Below are 23,999 nucleotides of genomic sequence, written 5' to 3' on the forward strand. Positions count from 1 at the left end.
TCAAAAAATAGAAATTATTTTCATTCTCATTAAAATTTTCTATACTTTCTATTTTAGAAAATTTATTTCTTTTTAGTTAAATGAGACTTTTGATGTCCGTACACACATCCAAAGAGATAATTTTCCCAGAGAAGCTACACTCATCTACGTACACATACCCACTAAGAAACTTCCCTATGTGATGATGCATCTTATCCGACACATAATTTGAACTCCGAACAACCATTCCTCACTTGTTCTAAGTTTGAACAAAAAACAAGTGATACCTATCTCTAGTTTGAAATGAATATTGTTATACAAGTAGAGATCCACCAACCCCTCTTTTATTTATATTTTAGTCTCAAACCTTCCCACCAAATCCCGGCCTACAAAGGTAGACATTCACACACACAACTACTCTTTGCTCTCACCAACCCAGGTAATAGTGTTTGTATTTTACCTGACTAATCTCCATTATCAAGATTCGTGATTCTGTTTGTCCGAATCATTCTTTAGCTCAAGCCCACCAAACATATCCAGGCTATGGCGGCAGCTGCCCCTTATTCTATTCAGCCCACATCAAGAATTGGTAACCAGCCTCCCCCTAAATCTCTTGCAGATGCAGCTTTGAATTCCAGATCACTTTCTTTCGCATCCCAATTCCAGAAATTCTCCCTCAAGTACGCAACTTTTCTTTGTTTTCGCTCATGAGCTCCTGTGTTTACCCGGTCGAATTTGATTGCTCTCAGTTTCGTCAATTAAAAATTGAGTCTTGATGGAATCAGATTTTGTTCTGGGTTATTTATTTATCGTGTTGTTTGGAACTATATTTTCATAGTGATAATGCTTAAGATTGTCTTTAATTTCATGTTTGAATGCTGCAATATACAAAATTAATTCTATATTGATGTCTAAGCTAATTGGGAGTTCAATAATTTCATTCATGTGGATTGTGGAAGAAGTTTTCATCTGAAATCTATTCAAGTTATGAGCTTTGTTGTGACAATATTGACATATAATCTGTTGTTTTGCTGAACTCTTTCATACTTTTCCAGTCTAGTTATTATGGATCCGTGTAGCTCTGTTTCCGATTTCATCCAGTATCTTTTGTGTAGATCGTTGTGTGCAACGAGGCAACTGCATCTTCAAGGGGCTAGTGCATTGGTGAGGGCAGAGATGAGCTCGGACACGGTGCAGGTTGATGTATCGTTGAGCCCTAGGGTTAACTCGGTGAAGCCTTCGAAGACGGTGGCTATCACTGACCAGGCAACTGCCCTTGTACAAGCCGGTGTGCCTGTTATCCGACTAGCAGCAGGGGAGCCGGATTTCGACACTCCAACACCAATTGCTGAGGTAGCATCATCCAAGCTGCTCAATAATCCAATTCATGTCAATTGGGAAATGAAATAATCTTGATTGTGTTGTCGTCTATTTTGACGAATTTAGGCTGGGATTAAGGCAATTCGTGAAGGGTTCACTAGGTATACTCCCAATGCGGGCACATTGGAGCTCCGGACAGCTATTTGTCACAAGCTCAAAGGTATTCATATCCACGGAACTCTTCTCGTGTAGCATTCTTGTTTCTGTTGCATAAGATCGTGATTTATTTGACTTTTGATAACAGAGGAAAATGGAATATCCTACACGCCCGACCAGATTTTGGTGAGCAATGGTGCAAAACAGAGTATTCTTCAAGCAGTTCTTGCAGTGTGTTCCCCTGGAGACGAGGTAATACCTTAAAACACGAGATAAAAGTTTTCGTATTTTAACTCTAAAAACTTGCATTAGTGATGAATCGTTTCTTACCCGGGTTAGGGCTTATCCAAGAATAAAACCTAAATCAATTCTAAGATTTCATAACCGGCTGCAGGTGATTATTCCAGCTCCGTTCTGGGTGAGCTACCCGGAGATGGCAAGGTTGGCTGACGCCAATCCCGTAATTCTTCCCACGACCATATCAGAAAACTTTCTCTTAGATCCAAAGGTTCTCGAGTCTTCACTGACGGAGAAGTCAAGGCTGTTGATTCTTTGCTCACCCTCCAACCCGACCGGGTCTGTTTACCCTCGCAAATTGCTCGAACAGATTGCTGAGATTGTAGCAAAGCATCCCAGGCTTCTTGTAAGCTTTCTATCCCTCTCAACATCTAGTTGGGCTTCAGCCAAGACAACTGAAAGTTGATCGTATTGTCGTCACACTCTCACTTTCTTGAGCTTTACCACTGCAGGTTATGTCCGATGAAATCTACGAACATATCATTTATGCCCCGGCTACTCATACGAGCTTTGCATCTTTGCCGGGCATGTGGGATCGAACCTTGACTGTCAACGGCTTCTCAAAGGTAAATCCCTCAAATACCTTAAAGAATAGATTTTTTTTCCATCTCAAAGATCTAACGTTAGCTATAATGTTGTCTTCTCAGGCCTTCGCCATGACTGGTTGGAGACTCGGGTATCTTGCTGGTCCAAAGCACTTTGTTTCTGCTTGCGGGAAGATCCAAAGTCAGGTTTGACACCATCGATCCATCTTCACTTAGTTAGTTCGACTACCATATTTGATGAAATTTCGTAAAAATGTGAAATTTCTGTATCACAGTCTACTTCAGGTGCCAGCAGCATATCTCAAAAGGCCGCCGTTGCTGCTCTGGGGTTGGGTTATGCAGGCGGGGAAGCAGTCGCAGATATGGTTAAAGCATTCCGCGAGAGGAGAGATGTTCTGGTCAAGAGCTTCGGAGAATTAGGTGGAGTCAAGATTTCAGAGCCTCAGGTAATAACAGCCTAACTTATTTTTCGTTGTGGTCGTGGCAGCTCTTGCTAGACGTGTGGCGTGGAGAAGAGACGGACAGCTAGCTTTTTTTTATTCGTGCCCTTTTCATGAAATGCCTATGTTTGATCTTTTTGCAGGGGGCTTTCTATCTTTTCCTCGATTTCAGCTCGTACTATGGCCTAGAGGTCGATGGCTTCGGTGTCATCAACGGCTCGGAGGCCCTCTGCCGGTATTTGCTCGACAAGGCTCAAGTAAGACTCCCATCCATTTCTTGAAATCGACATGCTTTTCTTAATGTTGAAAGGCAAAATTAGTTCACACTTTATATCCAGATGTATGATGCATCCCACTCCAAGTAGGGTTAAGGATTTATAAATCATAAATTAGGATTTGTCATTAGCTAATTAGGGTTTATTTACCACAATTATAGTGATTAAATTAGGGTGAATTTGTAATCTGATGAGGAAACTTGGTTGGTGGTGCTCGTAGGTTGCCCTTGTTCCGGGGGATGCTTTTGGAGACGACACATGCATCCGCATCTCCTATGCCGAGTCTCTGACAACTCTGCAGGCGGCCGTGGAGAGGATCAAGGGTGCTCTCGTCGCTCTCAAGCCGGCCGTCACCGTCTAGTGTGGATGCAGGATTTGTTGAAGGAGATGAGGTTTTTAACTTCGTGTGTTGTAATTTTAGCTTTTGAATTTTCTATTTCAAGAACTTACTTTGTACGTGGATTAGATTAGTGAATGTAATTTGATACTGGATTTTAAAAATAAATAAAGACTGTCTAAGCTATTCATTGAAATTTGAATAGCTTTGAATTTTCTTTGCAACTAACAGAGCATGTACTAATCCACCAACTTCGAACATGAATGTTGTTCTAAGTGTTACGTTATACTCCCTCCGTCCACGAAAATTTGTCCCAGTTTTCCATTTCCGTCCATCCTCCAAAATTTGTCCCATTTCACTTTTACCATTTTTGGTAGTGGACCCCATATTCCACTAATTCATTCCTACTTACATTTTATTATAAAACTAATACTTTAAAAGTAGGACCCACAATCCACTAACTTTTTCAACTCACTTTCCATTACATTTCTTAAAACCCGTGCCCGGTCAAACCGGGACGAATTTTTGTGGACGGAGGGAGTACTTTAGAGGCAATTTGGTAGGAAAATAAATAAATAAAATAAGATATAAATATTCATTTTAAAAAATTTCTGATCATATTATTTTAAGAGAGATGAGTTATCTATCCCATCAAATTGTTCAAGGCATATTATTTTAAGAGAGATGAGTTATCTACCCTATCAAATTGTTCAAGGTGGGATATTTATCAAATTCTTGCCGATCCTATAATATTGAAATCAGAATATTAAATTTTAAAGTTTTAAATTTTCTTAATTGATCGATGTATAAAATATATCTGTTGATAATGTTCAAAATGATGCGTCAACTTTTGCTATAATTTCTCATTTGAAGTATATGTTTTCTTTTATAATCTTGGCTATAATTTTGAGGAAATTGCCGCCTCATCTTTCTTCCCTTTAATTTTATTTTACTTTCATCTTTTCCTCTGTCTTCTATTTCCTTTCATAGAGTTCGCGTCTCTTGTTGAATTGAGCGGCACGTTGAATATATTCCTTCCGTTTAGTGGAGCATTTCTATTCTGCCATGAGATTTATGTAGTGTTTTTTTTGAGTTAAGTAAAATGAATTAAGTAAAAGCACTGGAAAAAAAATAGAGAGATTGATGTTTTTAATTTTAGAAATATGTTATTTACAATGAAACATCCAAAGAGGCAAATGGTTCCCTTAGAATGGGACCAAGGGGCAAGGGGTAGCAATTAATGTTGATTTTTGAACTAGGCCGGAGCCGGAGATGTTGGTCATCGTTGAGTAACCAAGCTTTTGTGCATATGCTAAGCCTATCCATTGGTTCATGTAAATCTAGTACCATTTCACTACATAGATATTTTTGGTTTTCCGTAAAATTTTCGGATAAATTTATTGTAAGATAGAAAGAAGAGATATATTTTGATGTATTCACAATACTTATTCGAAGAAATGCCCAAATGAGTTCATTTTTTTTACAAAACACAATAGCATGTTTGGATTTATACTATACGAGGCTATTCGGTTTGCTAGATTATATCTCAGGATTTAATGTATATTGTGTTTGGTTCACGAGATTGAATCTCACAATTCAATCCTAGATGACAATCATATGATAGTTAGTCATATCCAACCTCATCCGGCTAAAATAATCTCACAACTTAATTTTTGATTATATCTTGGCACTCCCTCTGTCCCGCCATAAGCGAGCCACTTCTTTTAGCACAAGATTTAAGAAATTGATATTTAAAAGAGTGGAGCACATAGTACATGATCTTTCACTTTTACACAAAAGTGGTATCTGATCTTTGTTTTATATCGGTTTTGGTTTTGGTGCCTTGTGATCAAAATAGAGAAAACAGAAACTAAACATCAAAACCATGCAGAAATGAACAGATCCAAACACTGGACGCTTCATCCGCTCCGGATCTAAGCCATCCACAACATACCACAACAATTTCCATTTCCGATCACACAGATTCAACCAGATTCAAACGATCAACTACGATCTCCACACGATTCAACTATAAAACTCAGATCAATCGCTAAAAGCATCCAAAGTAAACAGAAAAAAAACAGTTATAATATGAAATGGAACCATAGCAACAACTTCCATAGCTAAACGAGTGCAAATTCAATAGATACTTAACAAAATACGGCCGAGCTTCGAACAATGAAGACTCGGGAAATTCAGAAACGTAAACTTAAAACAGAAAATGTAAATTGTATCTTCGCCTCGCGTAGAGACGGTATGGCACAAACCGATTTCCAAATTTCAAACCGAACCCCCAAATTCTACCCCCTAGTGTGTGTGTAGAGTGTGAGAAAGATGAGCTAAGAGCTAAAAGATGATGGATGATGATATTCATGTAAGTCGCGTGCTCTTATTTATAAGGAGTGGAGCTTCTAGATTCTTCCTTGTAATCCCCATTCCGCCCTTTTTCCAAGATGCTCCTCCGTCTAGTGAATTTCCTACTTTCGGCTCCCTTCCTCTGCTAGCCTCCTTTCTTCCTGGATCTGGCGTTTTCTCTATACACTTGGCTTACAAAACCTTGTTAGACCCGGGAAATTACAGAATTTAACCCTATAACCAATGCATGAAATTAGCCTTATCAATGTATATGGGTAATAAATTAGAATAACTTTTCATAAATGGAAATGCCCATATTTTTATGGGACATACGAAAATGGAAAGTGCACATATTTCAATGAGACGGGGGAGTATAATGATTTCAAATTTATTTAAAAATACTTAGTATGACATAATACTTAGTACTTCTTCTGTTCCAAGGTAGTTGGGGTATTTTATTCGGGCACGTGATTTAAGAAATTGATGTGCTAAAGGTTAAAGTGGAGATAGTAAAGTAAGAGAGAAAATAGAGTAAGAGAGAGTAAAGTATGAGGGATATAAAATTTTTGCTAAAAAAGGAAATGACTCAACTATCTTGGAACAATACAAAAAGGAATACGACTCAATTACCTTGGGACGGAGGGAGTATAATTTTTAATTCTAAGTTATCAAATGTGATTAATGTATATTCTGGACTATATTATGATAAAATATACTCCATCTGTGTGCTATTAAATGCCTCATTTTTTCTTTTCATTCGTCCGCAAATAAGTGTCTCATTTCACTTTTATTATATTTGATAAGTGTACCCCACATTCCACTAACCCATTCAACTCACATTTTATTATAAAACCAATATATAAAAGTAGACTTCACATTTCACTAACTTTTTCTCGCACTTTACTTTATAATGTCAAACAATTTCTTAAAATCCATGCCGGTCAGATATGTGACATTTAATTATGGACGGAGGGAGTAACTGAATCTAAATTTTAAATTTGTATAATATTAACTTAAAATTAATTTAATTGTTAGAGTAGTTAGAGCTCCCAAATTATTCCTTTCGTTCCACTCTAAATGAAATAATTATAATTCGGCATGAGATTTTATGTAGTGTTGTTTTGTGAATAAAATAGAGAGAATAAAGTAAAAGTGAATGAAAACGTAGGGAGAATGATGTTTCTAAATTTAGAAATGTGTCATTTAGAGTTGGATATCTCGAAAAGGAGAATGTTTCACTTATAGTGGAACGAAGGCAGTAATATTAGAAACTGGAATGTTATTATTTTACTTTGCAAAATATATAGATCAATTAGTAAATTATTTTAATTCAATTATTTATTATTAAAAAATCTTAATGATAGTAAGTGTTTGACTAATTATCTTTTAATGTGATTAAGATGTACTCCCCCGTTTCATAATAAGAGTCACATTTTACCATTTCAATATGTCTCATAATAAGAGTTATATTTCATTTTTATCATAAATGTTAAGTAGATCTCACATTTCACCAACTCATTTCACTCAAATTTTACAATCCACTAACTCATTTCACTCAAATTTGATTATAAAACCAATATAAAAAAGTGGACTCTATATTCCACTGACTTTTCCAATTCACTATTTTTTACATTTCTTAAAACCCATGCCCACACTAAATGTGACTCTTACTATGAGACGAATGAAGTAAAGTAACCGTGTGGACGTTGTTAAGTTGAAATATTTAATTTACATGTAATTGTTTTTATTAGATAACAATTTAAATGTGTTAAGTTAAAATGTTTAATTGAATCTTATTTTCAACTCAGTTTTGAACATTAATATACTACTAAATTGTAAAGTAAATTTAATGGTCCAAATGAATATTATATTCATTTGAACATATCTATCAAATTATAATCAAATCATCTCAATGTTTTGAGTTGATTTCAGATTAATTGAACTAAGATTAATCTAAACTAAATTGAATCTAAAATTCAACTTAATTGTTCAATTAAATTTAAGTTGTATTGGATTTAAAATTGAAGTCAATGTTTAATTGTGTCCAGTAATAAATAAATAGTTCAACTAAAATTAAATATCAAAATCTTTCAATTGAATATTTAGATATATGACGAACCTAATGTTTTCAGCTTTTGGTCACATTAGTTGGGGCCTTAATATTCACTTTTTTGAACATGTCAGTTTCCTAGTTTTATTAATTCTTTCAAGCTTCATTTTTAGGACTTAATACATAGTTTATTTTTAGTAGCCTTTTACCTTAGTTACTTTTGCATTATTCTGGTGAGAATATTCGTGCAAGTTGCTGTGTTTTTTAATTTTCGAAAGGTTTTAATTTTCACTAAATGTCAATTTTCCTCGCCATCGTTTAAATTGCCCAGTTTGTCAACTTGTCCATTATGTGTTCCACTTTAATTTTCTTCTTTTAATTGTATTTTATTTGCACTCTATTTCCTACACTGCTTTACATCTTATTTATATTTTGTATTCCAGTTCCTTACCCCCTAAATTAGAGCTTGGCGGCATCAATGAAACTTTAAGTGTTGAAATACTACATAACAGATACTACGGTTCCTCGTAGGATAGACATCTGACTTACCACATCTAGTTAATACTCCCGCCGTCCTTAAAAGTATGAACTATTTCCTTTTTAGTCCGTCAATGAAAAATATGAACTTTCTAATTTTGAAAATGACTTTCTCTCTAATGAGGTGAGACTCATTTTTCAATGATAATACTTAAAAACCTTTTTCTTTCTATCTCTCTCTTACTTTACCAATTTTTCATTACAATTCATGCCGAACCAATTGTTCATACTTTCCAGGGACGGAGGAAATAGTATTTTGGAAAGTGGAAAAGTATAAACATTTGTTGAATAGGAAGGGACACATGCAAAACTGTCCTTTTAATGCTAGGAGTAGGCCTGTCAAATCGGGTACCCGCGGATACCCGATCCGAAATTTTCGGGTACCCGATCCCGAAATTCCAAAAATCCAATACCCGATATCCGATCCGAATTTTATTTCGGGTACCCGGATACCCAACTCGGGTATCCAGTCCCGAAAAATCGGGTATCCAATCCCAATTGTAATTTTGATTTTGATTTTTTTATTTTTTTAAATTAACTACAAACTTTTAAAATTTATTTCATACTATTATATGCTGCCAACTCTCCATACAAGTATACTGCCATATATGAAAAGTTGTGTTACTACTTTATTTTAATATATGCTCGGCTGCTTTAAAATAAAACAAATATATTTCAATGAACCATGCAACCAATTCTATATGCTGCAGAAGTTAACAAACATTTTTTAATATTTCAATTCAGTAAACAAAACGTACACATATTTTATAATATTTCAATTCACTAAACAATAAAGTAATATTTTAAGATGGAGAGTGGCAGGGCAGTAGAGGGAATTGCAGCAAGGAGAAGAAGGCGATGTGAAGAAGAGGAGAGGGAGAAGTGGACAGCGGCGGTAGAGGGAATTGCAGCAAGGGAGCAGGAGAGGCGCTGTGAATTTTAGAGTATACCCTAAAATCTAAATCACTAATATCTTACTTATATGCTAATAAGTATATTAACTAAAAGATAATTAAGAAATTAAATTACATTTAATTATAATAAAAATATAATTTATTAATTTTAAAAAATAAATCGGGTATTTCGGATATACCCGACCATCCAAAATTCTTACTACCCGATCCCGATCCGATACCCGAAAAATCAGTTTTCGGGTATCCAATTATCCGACATTTTCGGGTTCGGATATCGGGTATCCAATACCCGATATCCATTTTGACACCCCTAGCTAGGAGTATAATATTTTTGGAATAAAATTTACAATCCTAAGCACGGATTTCGGACTATTCCAAAAAACTAATCAAATATTGCTCCCTCTGTTCTGTGGTAGTTGAGTCGTTTTATTTTCTGCACTCGTTTTGGAAAAATGATAATAAATAGTTAAAATAGAGAATGAAGAGAGTAAGAGAGAGAATAACTCTTTCTCTACTTTAACTATTTATTACTACCATTTTTTCAAAACGAATGCAGAAAATGAAATGACTCAACTACCGTGGAACGAAGGGAGTAATTAATATATAAATATAGGGAGATGTTAAAATGACAACGCTATTTTAAATGACACTGTGCCACCAATCTGAGCCGTTAGATTTTAGGTGAGATGTGGATCCTATGATATATAAACTGCCACATGGCATAATAATTATGTAAAAAAAAATATGGGATTAGGCGTGGAGGGGTATTAAAGGTATGCCACCAAAATCTGATTTGGACGGTTTTATTCTTCCATAAATTCAACCAATTATGAGTATGCTAGATAAGGTAAGTTATTATTCTTTCCAATATTATTGCATGTACATTATATTTGTAAAAATTATAGATTTATTTCTCTTATAATGTCGATTATTTGATTTCCTTTATTTTTTACTCATAATTTTTTCATACGCATGATATTATTTTATTTCTTTACCCATATTTTTTTAATATGCATGATATTATTTTAAACATTATTGTAGTGTTACCTTTCTGTTCATAATAATATTGCAACGTTATTGATTGAATATTGCATTTTACTTCTAAATGGTTTGCATATTACATACACATTATTGTTTTTTGTTCCATACTTTTTTGTTAGCGCATACAGTATGCCTACCATATTGCAGTGTAATGTCTTAGAATTTGCTTGTTACTAAATTAATTTGCATACTATATAATAATATTATTCTGTTCATTCCACATTTCACTCAATGTCATGGTAGAACAGAATATGACTACTAGATTGCATAGTATTGTGTTGAGTGTTGCTTTATAATGAAATAATATTTACATGTGATTTATGAAGTACTTCATATTTGAAGTTTACATTTTTAATACGTGCAGTGCAACGCATTACAATATAAAAGAGTCTGCAATTATATACAACTTGTTATTGTATTAATCATGAAATAATTGTTGTAGAGTTTACATTACATAGAAATATTATTGAAATAGGAAAATACATTGACTTCCATCCATCACATATAAATATAACAAATTTGATCCACAACAAGTCATCATATTCTTCGATTTCCATAAACCTGCAAAAAAACAAAAATCAATTGAAATTTATTATAAACATGTGCAGTGTATAGTTTTAATTTTCAAATATTACATTGCATAGAATAAATATTAGTACATTATATTACATAGTATATAACCCAACATAATGTCCAGTAATATGCAATTACATATACTTTGGAAAGCAAGATCACTATACCAAAAATGATGCAAATTCTAGAAGATACTAACTAATTTTAATGTGAGGTTTTGAAAAGCAAGCAAATCACATTGAAGAGAATGCAAATTCGTATCAAGAAACAAGCAATTTTTTGAATTGTAATATGCAAATCAGTAATGCTCAACATAAAACAAGCTACCTAACAAAATCTACCAAAAATCAGAGCAACAACACTTTCATGATTATCAAGCAATTACGAAAATAAAAATAAGCAATTTTTTTATCATACATCAAGCAATTTCAAGCATAAAATAAGCTACCTAACAAAATCGACCCAAAAATAAGAGCAGCAACACTTCCATGATTATCAAGCAATTACGAAAGAAAAAACAAGCAAATTTTTATCATATAGCAAGTAATTTCAAGCATAAAATAAGCTACCTAACTAAATCGACCCAAAAATCAGAGCAACAACACTTCCATAATTATCAAGCAATTGCGAAAGAAAAAGCAAGCAATGTTTTTCACAAAGCAAGCGATTTCAACCATAAAACAAGCTACCTAACAAAATCGACCCAAAAATCAAAGCAGCAACGCTTACATGATTATCAAGCAAATTATGAAGGAATTAGCAAGCAACTGTCAAACAAAATACAAGCAACTCACTTTTATTGAACAATTTTTCAGATTTGCAAAATTCCACAACCGAAAACATTGGGACCAAAATATCAAAATCAGGATGGGGATGCAGAACCAAGTCCCAGCAATGGCAAAAATCGACCTAAAAATAGCACCAAGTAAACGACATAGTTAAAATCGATGGCCACCCAATCTTTCGACAACTAAAATAGAGAAGCAACACTTCTAATATTATCAAGCAATTACCAAGGAAAAAGTAAGCAATTATAACATTTTATAAAATACACTAAAAAGCCACAACAAAAAACATAAGGATGAAAACACCAAAATTAGAATGGAGATGCACAAGCAGGCCCCAGTGACGGCGAAATCGCCCCTAAAACCGTGGCAACTGAATGACAAAATTGTATTAGAAATCCGCTGACTCTTTCCATGGCAAAACTAGAATAGAAACACTTGCAACTATGCTCCACCCATGTCAATAAAACCCTCAACAACGAAGTGAAAATTGGGGTCGTTGTAAACCCCACCCTAAACCTCACATGTCTAACTTCTTCGCTCATGTATTTTATTTAAGATATAGGAGTATAAAAGTAATAAGACACACACCATCTTTTTCCAAACTCTCCTTTATATGATTATATCTCTCAAAATCTGAGTCGAGCCAAAGTAAGACAATTAATCTCGAAAACGTAGCGTAATTTCTTACATTGATAGAGTACTAGTCTCAGCCTCGGCCTGTGAGTACCTTGGGGACATGTGGTGGCGGAGGCGGCGGCGACGGCGGAATCTCGCGAGGACCTGATGCAGCTATTGGCGCCGGCGGCGGCCTCAGGACTTCTCGTTTCAGATAAAAAAAATGTGAATGCGGAAGCCCCTTAGAGAGAGAAGCAACGGTGTGTGTGAAAATGGCTTCTCGCATGAACAAGATGAAAAAGATGAAGAGATATGTTGCTCTCATTTTATATTTTGGGAGATGTTACATATGTTGTTGGATGTGTAGCATATGTAAGGTTGAAGAGATGGAAGAGTAGTGAAAACACAAAATAACGATTAAGCCCTACCAAATTGTCATTTTATGCTGAAAAGTCCACACAATAACAATTATTTTCTTCATGGTATATATTAATTTCAACGTCGAAGTCATTGTGTTTTCAACAGTATCCATGTGAAAACATGATACGGATATCTTTTCCATATCATCCAATTTTCTCCATGAATCTAGAATATGGTTTGTATTAATTTTATTATTTATTCTCATAAATGGTTAGGATTATATTTGATTTAGTTGTTAGGATTTGATTTAGTTCCCTGAATTCACTAAATATTTTGGTGTGCATTTTATTAATTTAAAAGTTGTTTGATTTTATATTTTGTTTATAATATTTTTTTTATATTATACATTTATGATTTTAGATGTTGTATGATGGTACGTATATTTTATTAATTTTATAAAATCATGTCACCAATATAAAATAAGTGTGAAAAGAATAAAATAGATTGTGATAAAAGATGAATTTTGGGGAATATTAACATAAAAGGTCATATAATTCCTATAAAATCATGTCAATGGAAATCAAATAGGTTTTTATGATAAATAAATGGAGGAAGTGAAATGTTTTGAAAGAAGATTAAAGAAAGTCAAAAAATATTTCTAGTTATGATACTCCATAAGTTAAGGGTTTAGGTATAGGTATAGGTATGGGTTTAGGGTTTTGTATTTTATTATTGATTAATTTGTATATGTATGATGGATACTATACTGGTATAATCTAACTATAAAGATTTAAATTAATAAAAATTAATTTAAATTATAATTTATATTTTCTAATGGAGAATTATTATATCGATAAACCCATTGTTTTATATTAATAATTAATTTCCATGATAATTCTGACCATTCTAAACTTGTTATCTTCAATTTTATTTTACGTTTACTGTCACAAACAATGTCACGTTAGTTTATAAAATTATTTGTGAATTTACTCAATGTTTTATTAATCGTACAAAGCTAAATTGTTGTATCTATTTATATTATGTTAATGGCATACAGATTATAATTATTTAATTTTTATATGAATTCATTTTCGTGCATAGCATTGGGTGTTACACTATTTGAATCTAAAATTCAACTTGTTCACTAAAATTTAAGTTGTATTGAATTTAAAATTAAAGTCAACTTTAATTGATTCCAATAATCAACAAATAGTTCAATTAAAATTATATATCAAAATCCTTCAATTAGATATTTGGATCTATGATAAACTGAATGCGAAATGAATATAAATGTAACTAAATTAGTTAGATATAAAATTCAACTTAATTGTTTAAATGAATATAGAATTCAACTTACTTTTTCCTTTATCCCATTTGGTTATACATCAGTCGACAAACATATACTGCATTATGCTTAAAATTAGTTAAGTTGAAAGATTAGAATTTAAAATACCATACGCTCCTTTGGAATAAATCAATTAGTGAGAAAGATAGAAAAAAAAAATATAGAGGGAGTCAATATAAGGTGCTTGTCTATTTTGATTCAATTTCCAATATTTGGCTATTAATTACATAAAATTGTATAATTTGATTTCAAAATTTAAATTATTCAGATGGAGGGAATTCTAACTTGAAAATAAAAGAAATTAATATTTTATCTATTAATTGATCACATAGAAATTTACTAATTTGTCCCTATGTGATTGTCCATATTATGATTAGTTAGCATTATTTTACCATGGTTATACTAAATGATAAATCTAATTAAAATGACAACCTGTCACTTGATTTGCATTATGGCTATCCAAACCATAAACTTGAAGTTTATAAACGGTTACCCAATTTGACAAGTAGCTGGGATGTGAGGTAACTTGTAGTCGAATGCCATGTCTGCACGTTCGCGTACAATTTGGTTTGGTCAAACTCAACAGATAATAACACTACGAATCTCAAATCTTTTTTCAAGCAGTTCCAATACACCAAAACACTTCATTCACTTTTCTTCTTTCCTCCAAAGTATATCTATCCAAGTGTCAAACACAAAAGAAAGGAGGCAATAGGTAAAGTTTTCATCACTCAATCCAAAGTCCTTTTTCTTCCTTTCCAAAGTTTTCATTTTTATTCTTTAAAGCTTGCATTTTAGAAAAGAAAAAAAAGCGTATGGTGATTGATGTATAGAAGAAAGATCATATAGATCGTAGAACAAAAAATCAAATATGCTAATATCACCATCAAATATTCCAATTTTATTTTTTCAAGTTAAAAATAGAGCACAATTACATTTTCAACAAATAATAACCATACACATCAGTCCACAAAAAATAGAGCACAATTATCATTTTTGGCCGTCCACAAAAAAGTAGAGCACATTCATTTATGGAAAGTTTTCAACAAATAATAACCATACACATCATTCCACTAACACTACTTCTCACTTACTTTTTCTCCTTCTCTCTTACTTTTTCCCTTCTCTCTTACTTTACCAATTCTACATTAAAACCCGTGTCATACACAAATTGCTCTATTTTTTGTGGATGGAGGGAGTACAAAACATTTCTTTTGGTGCTCAATTTGGAAATAAGCATCTTAGGGTGTCTCCGGTGGCGCCCCTCCCACTAGGACCTCCACTAGCCCTTCCCACAATCACTACCTGCCACGTCAACACTCGCCCTTCCCATTCCACTGCCACATCACTAGCCCTTCCCACTGCACTAGGACTTCCCACTAGCCCTTCCCACAATTAAATTAATTCACAATTAGAATTAAAATTTACGGAATTAAAATTCGACACGAATACAAACGGGAAATACGAATATTTCATTAAAAAAAACATACATCATTCGAAAAAAAAAATTAAAATATAGTAGTAGAAAAAAAATTTATAGTTTTTAAAAAAAAAAAAAATTTAAAAATTATGGACGTCCGACCTTCGCCACAGTGGCGGACGTCCGGTCGGACGTCGATGCGAGGGGCGAGGCCATCTGACGGGCACTCGGGACGGGCGTGGGAGCCCTTCCCACCCACTACGTCGGACGTCCGGTCGGACGTCGGCGACGTCCTACCGGGACGTCCGCCATTGTAGACACCCTTAGAACAGTAGTCTCTTTGGATATTAATAACGATAAATCTAACGGTTCAAATTAATTTCCTTCGGTCAAAATGAAATTGGATAAGTTGTTTATTTTTTGTTAAAATTTCAAAACGATTGGACAACGTTCAAAGCTCCGATCTTGCAGGTAAATGACACTGCTATTGTTAAATAACAACTTAAAAATCTTGATAACGGAAGATGTTAAAATTATATGAATGATCCAAATGATGTTGTCTTGCTATAAATAATTTATTTTATTTGATGATGTCCATCTGATTTGCTTATACTGAAAGTACAATGCTATTAAGCTAATTCGGGTTCCACCAAGAGGAGAGTCCCTACTCGGACTAGTGAACACATGGACTGTATGTCAACGTAAGGGTTGGTCTGTTCGGTGACCGTGGAAAGTGGCCATTTTCTCGGCACAAGATGTTTAGATACGGCGAATTACAAAAAGAGAATTTAGCTTGATCAAACAAATTTTTAAGTAAGAGAATTTAGTAAAGCTCAAACCCTTTAAGACAAAAAAAAAAACCTTGAGTACTATGTGATGATGGCTTGACAATATCTACATATGTATAATTGTATTTTTGGCAATGTGTTCACTGAGTACCTTTATTCTCAACCATGCATGTATTTCTAAATGTGTATGTTGAGTTCTGATTAGTAGAAGGTGCTGATTGAATTGGGCTTTTACTCTTGTGCTTATGCAACACTCTTAGAGGTTTAAGTCTTTACACATAGAACCACGTTCAGTTGTTTCCGCTGTGCTTTGAAGAATGTTATATTCTGTATTTCCTTGAAGGCTCTGATGTTTGACGAATTGTGACGTATGGACCCAAAATCTTTATGATCGAGTTATTCTATTCAAGTATTTCCTTTTAGATACCTTTAAATTATACTCCATCCGTTCCATAGAAGTGGAGAGTCATTTTGTCATTTTGGTATGTTCCATAGTAGAGGAGTCATTTTCTGTTTTAGTAAAAGTCAACACGTTTCTTGTCACTTTACTTTACTCTCTCGTGTTTTATTCTCTCTTCATCTTTCTACTTTTTTCATTTCCTACTTTATTTTTACTTTACTTAACTCACTTAACACAATTTTTCTTAATCTCTGTGATGAAAATAAATGTCTCTACTACTATGGAACATATAGAGTATGAATGATCCATTTATCCCTTTCTATTTCTATCCCCTCGTCTCATCCCAGTCACGATTTATTGGACTTTAATGTCCTTAGCAATTAAAGTATGATCATAAGAATGGAACTATAATATGGCTCACATAAAATATATTGATCCAACTTGTCTGATAAAATGAAATAGTATGAAATTTTATCACACAGCATAAAACATTACAGTATGTGTTGCATCAAGCATTACATGTGTGCATATATCTCAATCATATAGTATATCAAAATATGTAGATGCTTACAACACATAATTATAACAAAGTCAACAAAACATGAGAAGAAATAGTACTCATTTGGAGAATGAAATAGCATCATCATTAGGCTTGGAATCTGCATTGATCTTGTTCCATTTCTCAATCTCCTTCACCAGTAACCCTATATCTTCTTTCTCCTCTTTCTTACATTTCCTAATTATTATCAACTTCCCTTCCTTCAGCGTGTATGGCAAATTAAAACACATCTTTTTTCTGATTGGGCTAACTACCAAATATTACAACTGGCTAGTATTTATGGGTATATGGAAAGAGAGAGAAATCAAATAATTAATTTGATAAATTATTTTATTTTTATAATAAATCATTATTTGTGATGTTATTTGGTTTCTTTATACAACGTACCGTGATGTATTTCCTAATATGTATTATAATCAATTTGGACTAAGGTACGTAACAACTATTCTGTCAAAAGCCATTTTGACCCTAATCTTGGTGCTAGATTCAAACAATTGATGAGAGCTAATAAATCTATTAGAAATCAAATTCTTATTGGACCAAGCTATTAATTATATATACATGCATAGTTACAATTCACATTATTAATTAAAACAATTATATTAGGTAATTAATTTGGCCTGGTATATTACTTATTGTACTATATATTTTTACGGTCAAGAATAATCTTTTCAAAAAATAAATTCTGGAATTTTGTACTCGCAAGCCTAAATAAGACAAAGAATATGATTCAAATTCTCATAACGAAAATAAATTTAAAAAGCAAACCTTAGTTTCTAAGATGAAATACTTATAATCAAAAGATATGGAATGGAACCGAAGAAAATATATAAAGAACTTTAATAATAAAAATAAGACTAAAGTCCAAATTTGATCATTTACATTTGCTCTAAAAAGCTTTTAGATCTTTTATATTTTCTCTAAAAAACTTTTAGGTCCTTTATGGAGTATTAAGTTTGTTACGGTTTTGATCCCAAACAATATGTTTTGGTCCAAAAGTGACATTTTCCATTAAATTTAACGGTCAAATGTGATTTGACAAAAAAAATATTTTGCACATATTAATATTAATAAATTTTTAAATATTTTATAAATTTTAATTCAACTTTATTTTTACTATAGGTAAAAATATTTTATAAATTTTAATATTTTTTATTATACGTGTTAAAATATTTTATGAATATTATATTTTTATATAGGTAAAAAAATATTTTATAAATATAATATTGAATTAGTAAGGTTAATCGGTTAATTGGATTTTAAAATTAAGTCACTAATTTGATCAAGCACCGTTAAATTTAACGGAAAATGTTAACTTTGGACAAAAATATATTGTTTGGGACCAAAAGGTAATAAACTTAATGTAATGGACCAAATATTTTTAGAATATACATAAAGGACCAAATTTATACTTTAGTGTAAAAATAAATGTAACATCCCAACTTTTATCGTCTTTTTAAGGTGGGTAGAATGTAACACCTCGTTTATTTTTATTATTCTCGAAATGACATTAAATGTTTAGCCGAAAATTTCAAACTAAAGAATAAAATAAGTTATTATAATTCTAGTAAATAATTAAGGTTATACATAAGTGAGAAACATAGTCAACCAAACTTTTTATTTTACAAGTCTAACTACCAGGATACATCTCTAAAAACTATGAAATGGAATACAAGAAATAAAATGGTGTACATATGTGGGCCTATAAGTTAAATCCCAGCCCACTTCAAAATTTTTGGAACCCATTCATGGAATACCCAAATAACTAAATTAATTCTTGTTTATTGCTCCTCCACCTCCTCCTTCCTTCTTCTTCCTCCTGATGACTCTCATCCCCCTCAAGCCACGTAACTGTTCCACCTCCTGCTTGATCCACCCCTCCACTTCCTGCTTGATTACTTTCCTTCCCTTTAAGGCACGTAGCTGCTGCTTGATTACTCTCCTTCCCCTCAAGGCACTTAGCTGCTTGATTACACTCCAGCTCCTGCACATAATTCACAATCACTTTCTGCAAATCCCAAACAAAAACAGAGAGAGAGCCGAGAGGGAGGAAGAGAAGTAGAAGAGCTCCCGTTTCCAATACCAACCATTCACGGCAGAAATCGAGAGTTCAAGGGTGCTGCCTAATTCTCTTCCAATAAGCATCCCAAATCATAGAGACGAGTCTGCCAAGTCCAAGGAAACTACTCCTTTCAGTCCCACAATTTCACAATTCAATATCGTGTTTTGAGGTATAAAACCCTTCCCCTTTTGATCATGTTTATACATAGCATATCATCCACCAACTCTCACCCAAGTAATTCAATCAATAACAATGAACCGAACACAACGAATTGAACACCCCTCTGTAACTAAATGAACTACGAAAAGAACATAATTTGAGTGCGAGAACTTATCTTGCGTTTCGGGGCTGGTTCGGGTGTGATCGAGTTGAGTTCGGGGTTGCTTTGAATGGTTCGGGGGCTGCCGGATACCGGCGAGGTTGTTTCGAGCTCAGTCGGGGCTGCTGGATATTGATTCGGGGCTGTCCGACAGCAAGCGTACGACGATGGCGTGAGCAGCGCCGAAAGAGAAAGAGGGAGTGGGGAAGAGAGAGGGAGAATCGGAAGGAGATAGAGAGAGACACCGCCGTAGGCGGCGGCGGACGGCGGCTCTGGACAGGGTCGGCGGCGGTGGCAGATTCGAGAGAGAGGGCAACGGCTGAGGCAGGCGATGAGGAGAGGGAGGTGCGACGGCGAGCCACCGCACGCGCAGCAGTGGCGGCGGCGGCGGCGTGAACAGGTCCGAAAGAGGGGAGGGGAGTGGGGCATCGATTCTGGTGGAGTGAGGAGGCAGGCGATGGAATTTAGGGATTTGTCTCTAATTTGGGAAAAATGGAAATGAGAGAGATAGGGAGGGGACGATTGTGGAGGAATGGAGTATTTCAAATTGGGCCTCTTCCCAATTAATTTAATTTGGGCCTTTTACTTTTAATTATGGGTTCCTTTTCTTTTAATTATTGAGGAAGAAGTTGGGCCTCTTTTTGAGTTATAATAGTTGGGTTCAATAATTTTAAAGTGGAGATATAAGGTGGGTGAATAGACGCAATTTTTTTGGGTTGAAAATAAAAGGGAGTCTTGGCCAATTGTAAAAATGATATCATTTGGTAGAAAATATAATATAGAATTTTAGCCCTAAGTTTTATATTAAGGTTCAATTAATATTTTGATTTCTTCTAATTGTGTAACTAAGCTAAATAATTGATCTTTTGAACTATTTTAGCGTATTGCTTAAGATTAAATTTTCAAAGTAAAAGAGACATAGATCCAATTTAGTCGAAACCCGAGAATAGTGGAAGAAGAAGCATCAAATAATATGAGTTTTAGAAATTGCTTAAAGACAAGAGAAATAATATAAGGCATTAATTATGAGGCATGCATTCCTATAAAAGTTTAAGAATTTCTTGAAGTTTGATTAGTATTTTATTTTATATTGTGATGTTTTCAAAAAGGTTATCTCCGCAAGTTAAGGTCGGAGCGAGAAATTCAAGTTAAAGAAATTAAACGAACGAGGTGAACTTTTCTATCCTACATACTAATGTGGATGAAAATATGAAAATGTGAATCTATGTTTGTTGCTTATGTAAATGGTGTTGTCTTGCCATAAATGATTTGTTTTATGCCTATCTGTTTGGTTGGAACGTAAGAATCGAATTCGGGTCCGAGTGAGGGTGGTGTCCCTACTCGGATTAGTGTACACAGGTGACTGTTGGAAGGTGGCCACCTTCCACGGCACAAAGATGATATAGTGGAGGCCGTTGGGAGGTGGCCACCTCCCCGGCTGGAGAAAGATGTAGGTGACCGTGGGAGAGCACCATCTCCACGACACTTGGTGTTCAGATATGGCAAAAGTACAGAAAGAACATAGACTGATCAGTCGAACATTAGCTCACAAAGAATTTAGTAAGCTCGGGCCTTTTAAGAGAAAACCCTCGAGTGTTACTGTGATGGCATGACAATATTTTCATTTTATGTATGTATATTTCGGCAATGTGTTCACTGAGTATTTTTATACTCAGCCCTGCATATATTTCTAAATGTGCAGGTTGAGCAGTGACGATGGAGAATGCTGAGCAGAGTTATGATTTTCCTTTTATTTTAAGTAGAGGTTCTCGGCGGTGCATGTCTCCATACATGTGACCGTGTTCAATCCGCTGCGTACTAAGGTTCTAGATGACATTGACTGTTACTCTGATAATTAGTTATTAAAATGTAAGATTTTCATTCAAGTTCTAGTGATTAAGAATTGATTTGAAATTGTTTGCCCTTTAATTCTAAGTGAATATTCAGTCATTGTTTATCGCCTTTCTATTCCCCTCTTCTTATTTCCAACCCTAGTCACGGTTTCCCGGCTTTGCTATCCCTAGCAAAGTGCGGTCGTGACAATAAAGTACTAATTTTTTTATATGGATGATCAATAATTAATAATGTCATATTGATACGCTCTGTTTGCACTGCTTTAGGGCCCTTATTTGGTCTATTTTTAATGTCTAGATCGCAATTCATGTCCGTATTTTACATGGTTTATCTATTTTGGTATTTTGACATGTTTTGTGAGAATTGCGCATATTTGAGCTAAAAAGATAGGAAAACGACGAAGATGGAAATTTGGAGCGTTCAAGACACCCAGCGGCCCGCTGCGTGTGTCGCTGCGACAGCTGGCCCATAGCGACCGCTATGTCTGAAGCGGTCCGCTCCGGAGAAAGTTGTGCTAAGAATCTGAATACGCCCAGCGACCGCTGGGTAGTGCGCAGCGACCGCTCGAGAAGGTCCCGAAGCCACTGGACTAATTTGCAGCGACTGCTACAACTCATGCAACGACCGCTATACAAATGGGCAGAAGCTACGGGCAACGCACAGTGACCGCTGGCCAAGGTATAGCGGTCCGCTGTGAAAACGCGGTGCATGATTTGACCTAGATTTTCTCCAGATTTTACCAAAATTAGCCAACCTTTTCCTTATATCCATAGGATTTGAAATTCTCCCTATATATACCCCCTCAAACCTCTTCATTTAGAGACACTTTTACACACTCTTTCGCCTCACAATTCTAGAGCATAATATTTGAGAGATCTTTGTTGTGCAAGAGTTTGAAGACGGATTCAAGTGAAGATCAAGGCTACAGGATTCTACATTTGGATTTTATCACTTTAGTTCTTATTTTTACATTGCTTTCCGTTCAAACTATGTTTTTAGATTATTCCATCATGTGTAACTAAATTCATAGGATTCTAGGGATATGTTAGTAACTTTTATTGGTTTATACAATTCCTTTTTCTATTTAATATCTGTTTTATGTTTACTTCGTTTCTTCCTTAAGTTGTTCCGTAATACTGAACAACTTGCTGATTTGATATAACTTGCTACATAATCGTGAGAGGAGGTTGGCGAGTTAGATCCACTTATTAGACACTACAATTAGCTTCCCTTAAAATGACACTGTTAATTGAGAGTGAGAAATTTTCACGGGTCTTAGGAGCTTTTAGGAGTTACGAATCTAGGATTGACAACCCTAGTGTTAGTAATCTACGCTTGTATCCCATGGGCATAACTAGCGTGACTCGTTCTATCGAAGTATAAACTGTGCTAGGGTATTGTAGTTGGAATTTGTATAACCATAATTGTGAACGCACACCCCCAGAATTCTCTTATCTCATACTCCTATATTTTTTCTCTATTCTTGTTGCAATCGGTGATTTGCTACTTTCAGTTTAATTATTTTCAAAAGTTTTCAAAAACTCTTTGGTTCTGCAAATAGTAAAAGAGGCTTAGTAGAAGGTAGCCAGTCGGTGATCTTATTCTCCGTGTTCGACAATCCGGTACTGACCTTTAGTTATACTAGATCTACCCTATATACGTGCATGTATTTTTAATGCTAATAAATAGTGCATCACACATCAATTTTATGATTATTTGAATCATCAGTCTATTAATTGGAAGAAACCTGTCTCACCAATAATATAAATATAGCAGAAGTTACTCTAATAATTAGATCTCTAGATAATTGTTGGATAATATCTATAATGAAAAAAAAGAGTGAACTAAATAAATGGTGCTTGATCTTTATTTTATATCGTTTTTGGTACCTATAAGTCACATTTTTGGTACTTGATGCGATTTTCACCCCAAAATACCCTCTAAACAAATATATTTTCCCATTTTGTCATAGAGGATATTTTGGGCATACACAAAACTAGTACCAAAAGTGATAATATTATAATATCTTCTCTCATTCTCTTCACTCTTTATACTATTATTATTTTGATGTTATAAATTAATATTTAATTTATTTTTTAATATCATTCAAATATAATTAATTTTTTTATTATAGGTAAAATTATATTTAGTTATTATAATAATATTATTATAATAGTACTTAATAAATAATTATAGTATAATTATTTAAATTATAAATCTTATAATAATAATAATAATAGTAGTAATAATAATTAATAGCTAATCAATATAGTCTTAATAAAAATTTAAAATTGTGAATTGTATCCATAATGATATAAAGAGTTGAATATTTTTTGTCAGATGTTTCAATCCTAAAATGAGTATAAAAATAATTTAATAAAAATATTCAATTGATTTAATTACTTTAAATAATTAATTTAATTAGGTGTTTTGTTCTTGATTTATATTATGAATGCAATTAGATGTATATATAAAATACTAAAAAGAAAGAAGAAAAAGAAGAGAAAAAGAAAAAAAAAGAGGAAACATAAACTAAGGAAAAAAGAAAGAAGGAAGAAAGGAAGATAAAATACTAAAAAGAAAGAAGAAAATGAAGAAAAAAGAAAGAAGAAGAAACTAAAGAAGAAGAAAAAGAAATAAGAAAAGAAGAAAAAAAAATTACATGTTTGG

At 33.8% G+C, this 23,999-nt stretch overlaps 2 protein-coding genes and 2 long non-coding RNA genes across 12 annotated transcripts; 2 read left to right on the forward strand and 2 right to left on the reverse strand.

Annotated features, from left to right (window-relative positions):
- Positions 1-267: 267 nt before the first annotated feature.
- Positions 268-3,573, forward strand: LOC125213417 (bifunctional aspartate aminotransferase and glutamate/aspartate-prephenate aminotransferase). 4 transcript variants are annotated; one of them, XM_048113954.1, is made up of 11 exons: positions 268-418; positions 599-659; positions 1,095-1,332; positions 1,426-1,519; positions 1,604-1,707; positions 1,850-2,098; positions 2,205-2,318; positions 2,400-2,483; positions 2,573-2,743; positions 2,881-2,994; positions 3,233-3,573. In XM_048113954.1, the coding sequence occupies exons 1-11, from the start codon at positions 283-285 to the stop codon at positions 3,371-3,373; spliced, it is 1,506 nt and encodes a 501-aa protein (XP_047969911.1). In that variant the 5' UTR covers positions 268-282; the 3' UTR covers positions 3,374-3,573. The 4 variants fall into 4 exon arrangements, with proteins under 4 accessions (XP_047969911.1, XP_047969912.1, XP_047969914.1 ...); XM_048113955.1 differs by having other exon boundaries at positions 268-373; XM_048113957.1 differs by having other exon boundaries at positions 291-418; positions 496-659.
- A 7,069-nt stretch (positions 3,574-10,642) lies between these two features.
- LOC125209116 lies at positions 10,643-12,614 on the reverse strand. Of its 5 annotated transcripts, XM_048108725.1 has the most exons (4): positions 12,335-12,614; positions 11,614-11,728; positions 10,749-10,807; positions 10,643-10,711 (listed from the first exon to the last, which is right to left on the reverse strand). In XM_048108725.1, the coding sequence occupies exons 1-4, from the start codon at positions 12,545-12,547 to the stop codon at positions 10,697-10,699; spliced, it is 402 nt and encodes a 133-aa protein (XP_047964682.1). In that variant the 5' UTR covers positions 12,548-12,614; the 3' UTR covers positions 10,643-10,696. The 5 variants fall into 5 exon arrangements, 2 of the variants coding, with proteins under 2 accessions (XP_047964682.1, XP_047964681.1); XR_007174310.1 differs by having other exon boundaries at positions 10,643-10,807; positions 12,296-12,614; XM_048108724.1 differs by having other exon boundaries at positions 10,643-10,807.
- Positions 12,615-18,631: 6,017 nt separating this feature from the next.
- Positions 18,632-19,321, reverse strand: LOC125212008. The gene is made up of 2 exons (XR_007174592.1): positions 19,182-19,321; positions 18,632-19,078 (listed from the first exon to the last, which is right to left on the reverse strand). It is a non-coding gene; the product is annotated as an uncharacterized LOC125212008 (long non-coding RNA).
- LOC125212009 lies at positions 19,190-21,361 on the forward strand. Of its 2 annotated transcripts, XR_007174594.1 has the most exons (4): positions 19,190-19,325; positions 20,585-20,645; positions 20,799-21,035; positions 21,178-21,361. It is a non-coding gene; the product is annotated as an uncharacterized LOC125212009 (long non-coding RNA). The 2 variants fall into 2 exon arrangements; XR_007174593.1 differs by lacking the exons at positions 19,190-19,325; positions 20,585-20,645 and having other exon boundaries at positions 20,652-21,035.
- The last annotated feature ends 2,638 nt before the right edge of the window (positions 21,362-23,999 follow it).

The sequence above is a fragment of the Salvia hispanica genome, chromosome 3, assembly GCF_023119035.1.
Source record: "Salvia hispanica cultivar TCC Black 2014 chromosome 3, UniMelb_Shisp_WGS_1.0, whole genome shotgun sequence".
Classification (NCBI taxonomy): domain Eukaryota; kingdom Viridiplantae; phylum Streptophyta; class Magnoliopsida; order Lamiales; family Lamiaceae; genus Salvia; species Salvia hispanica.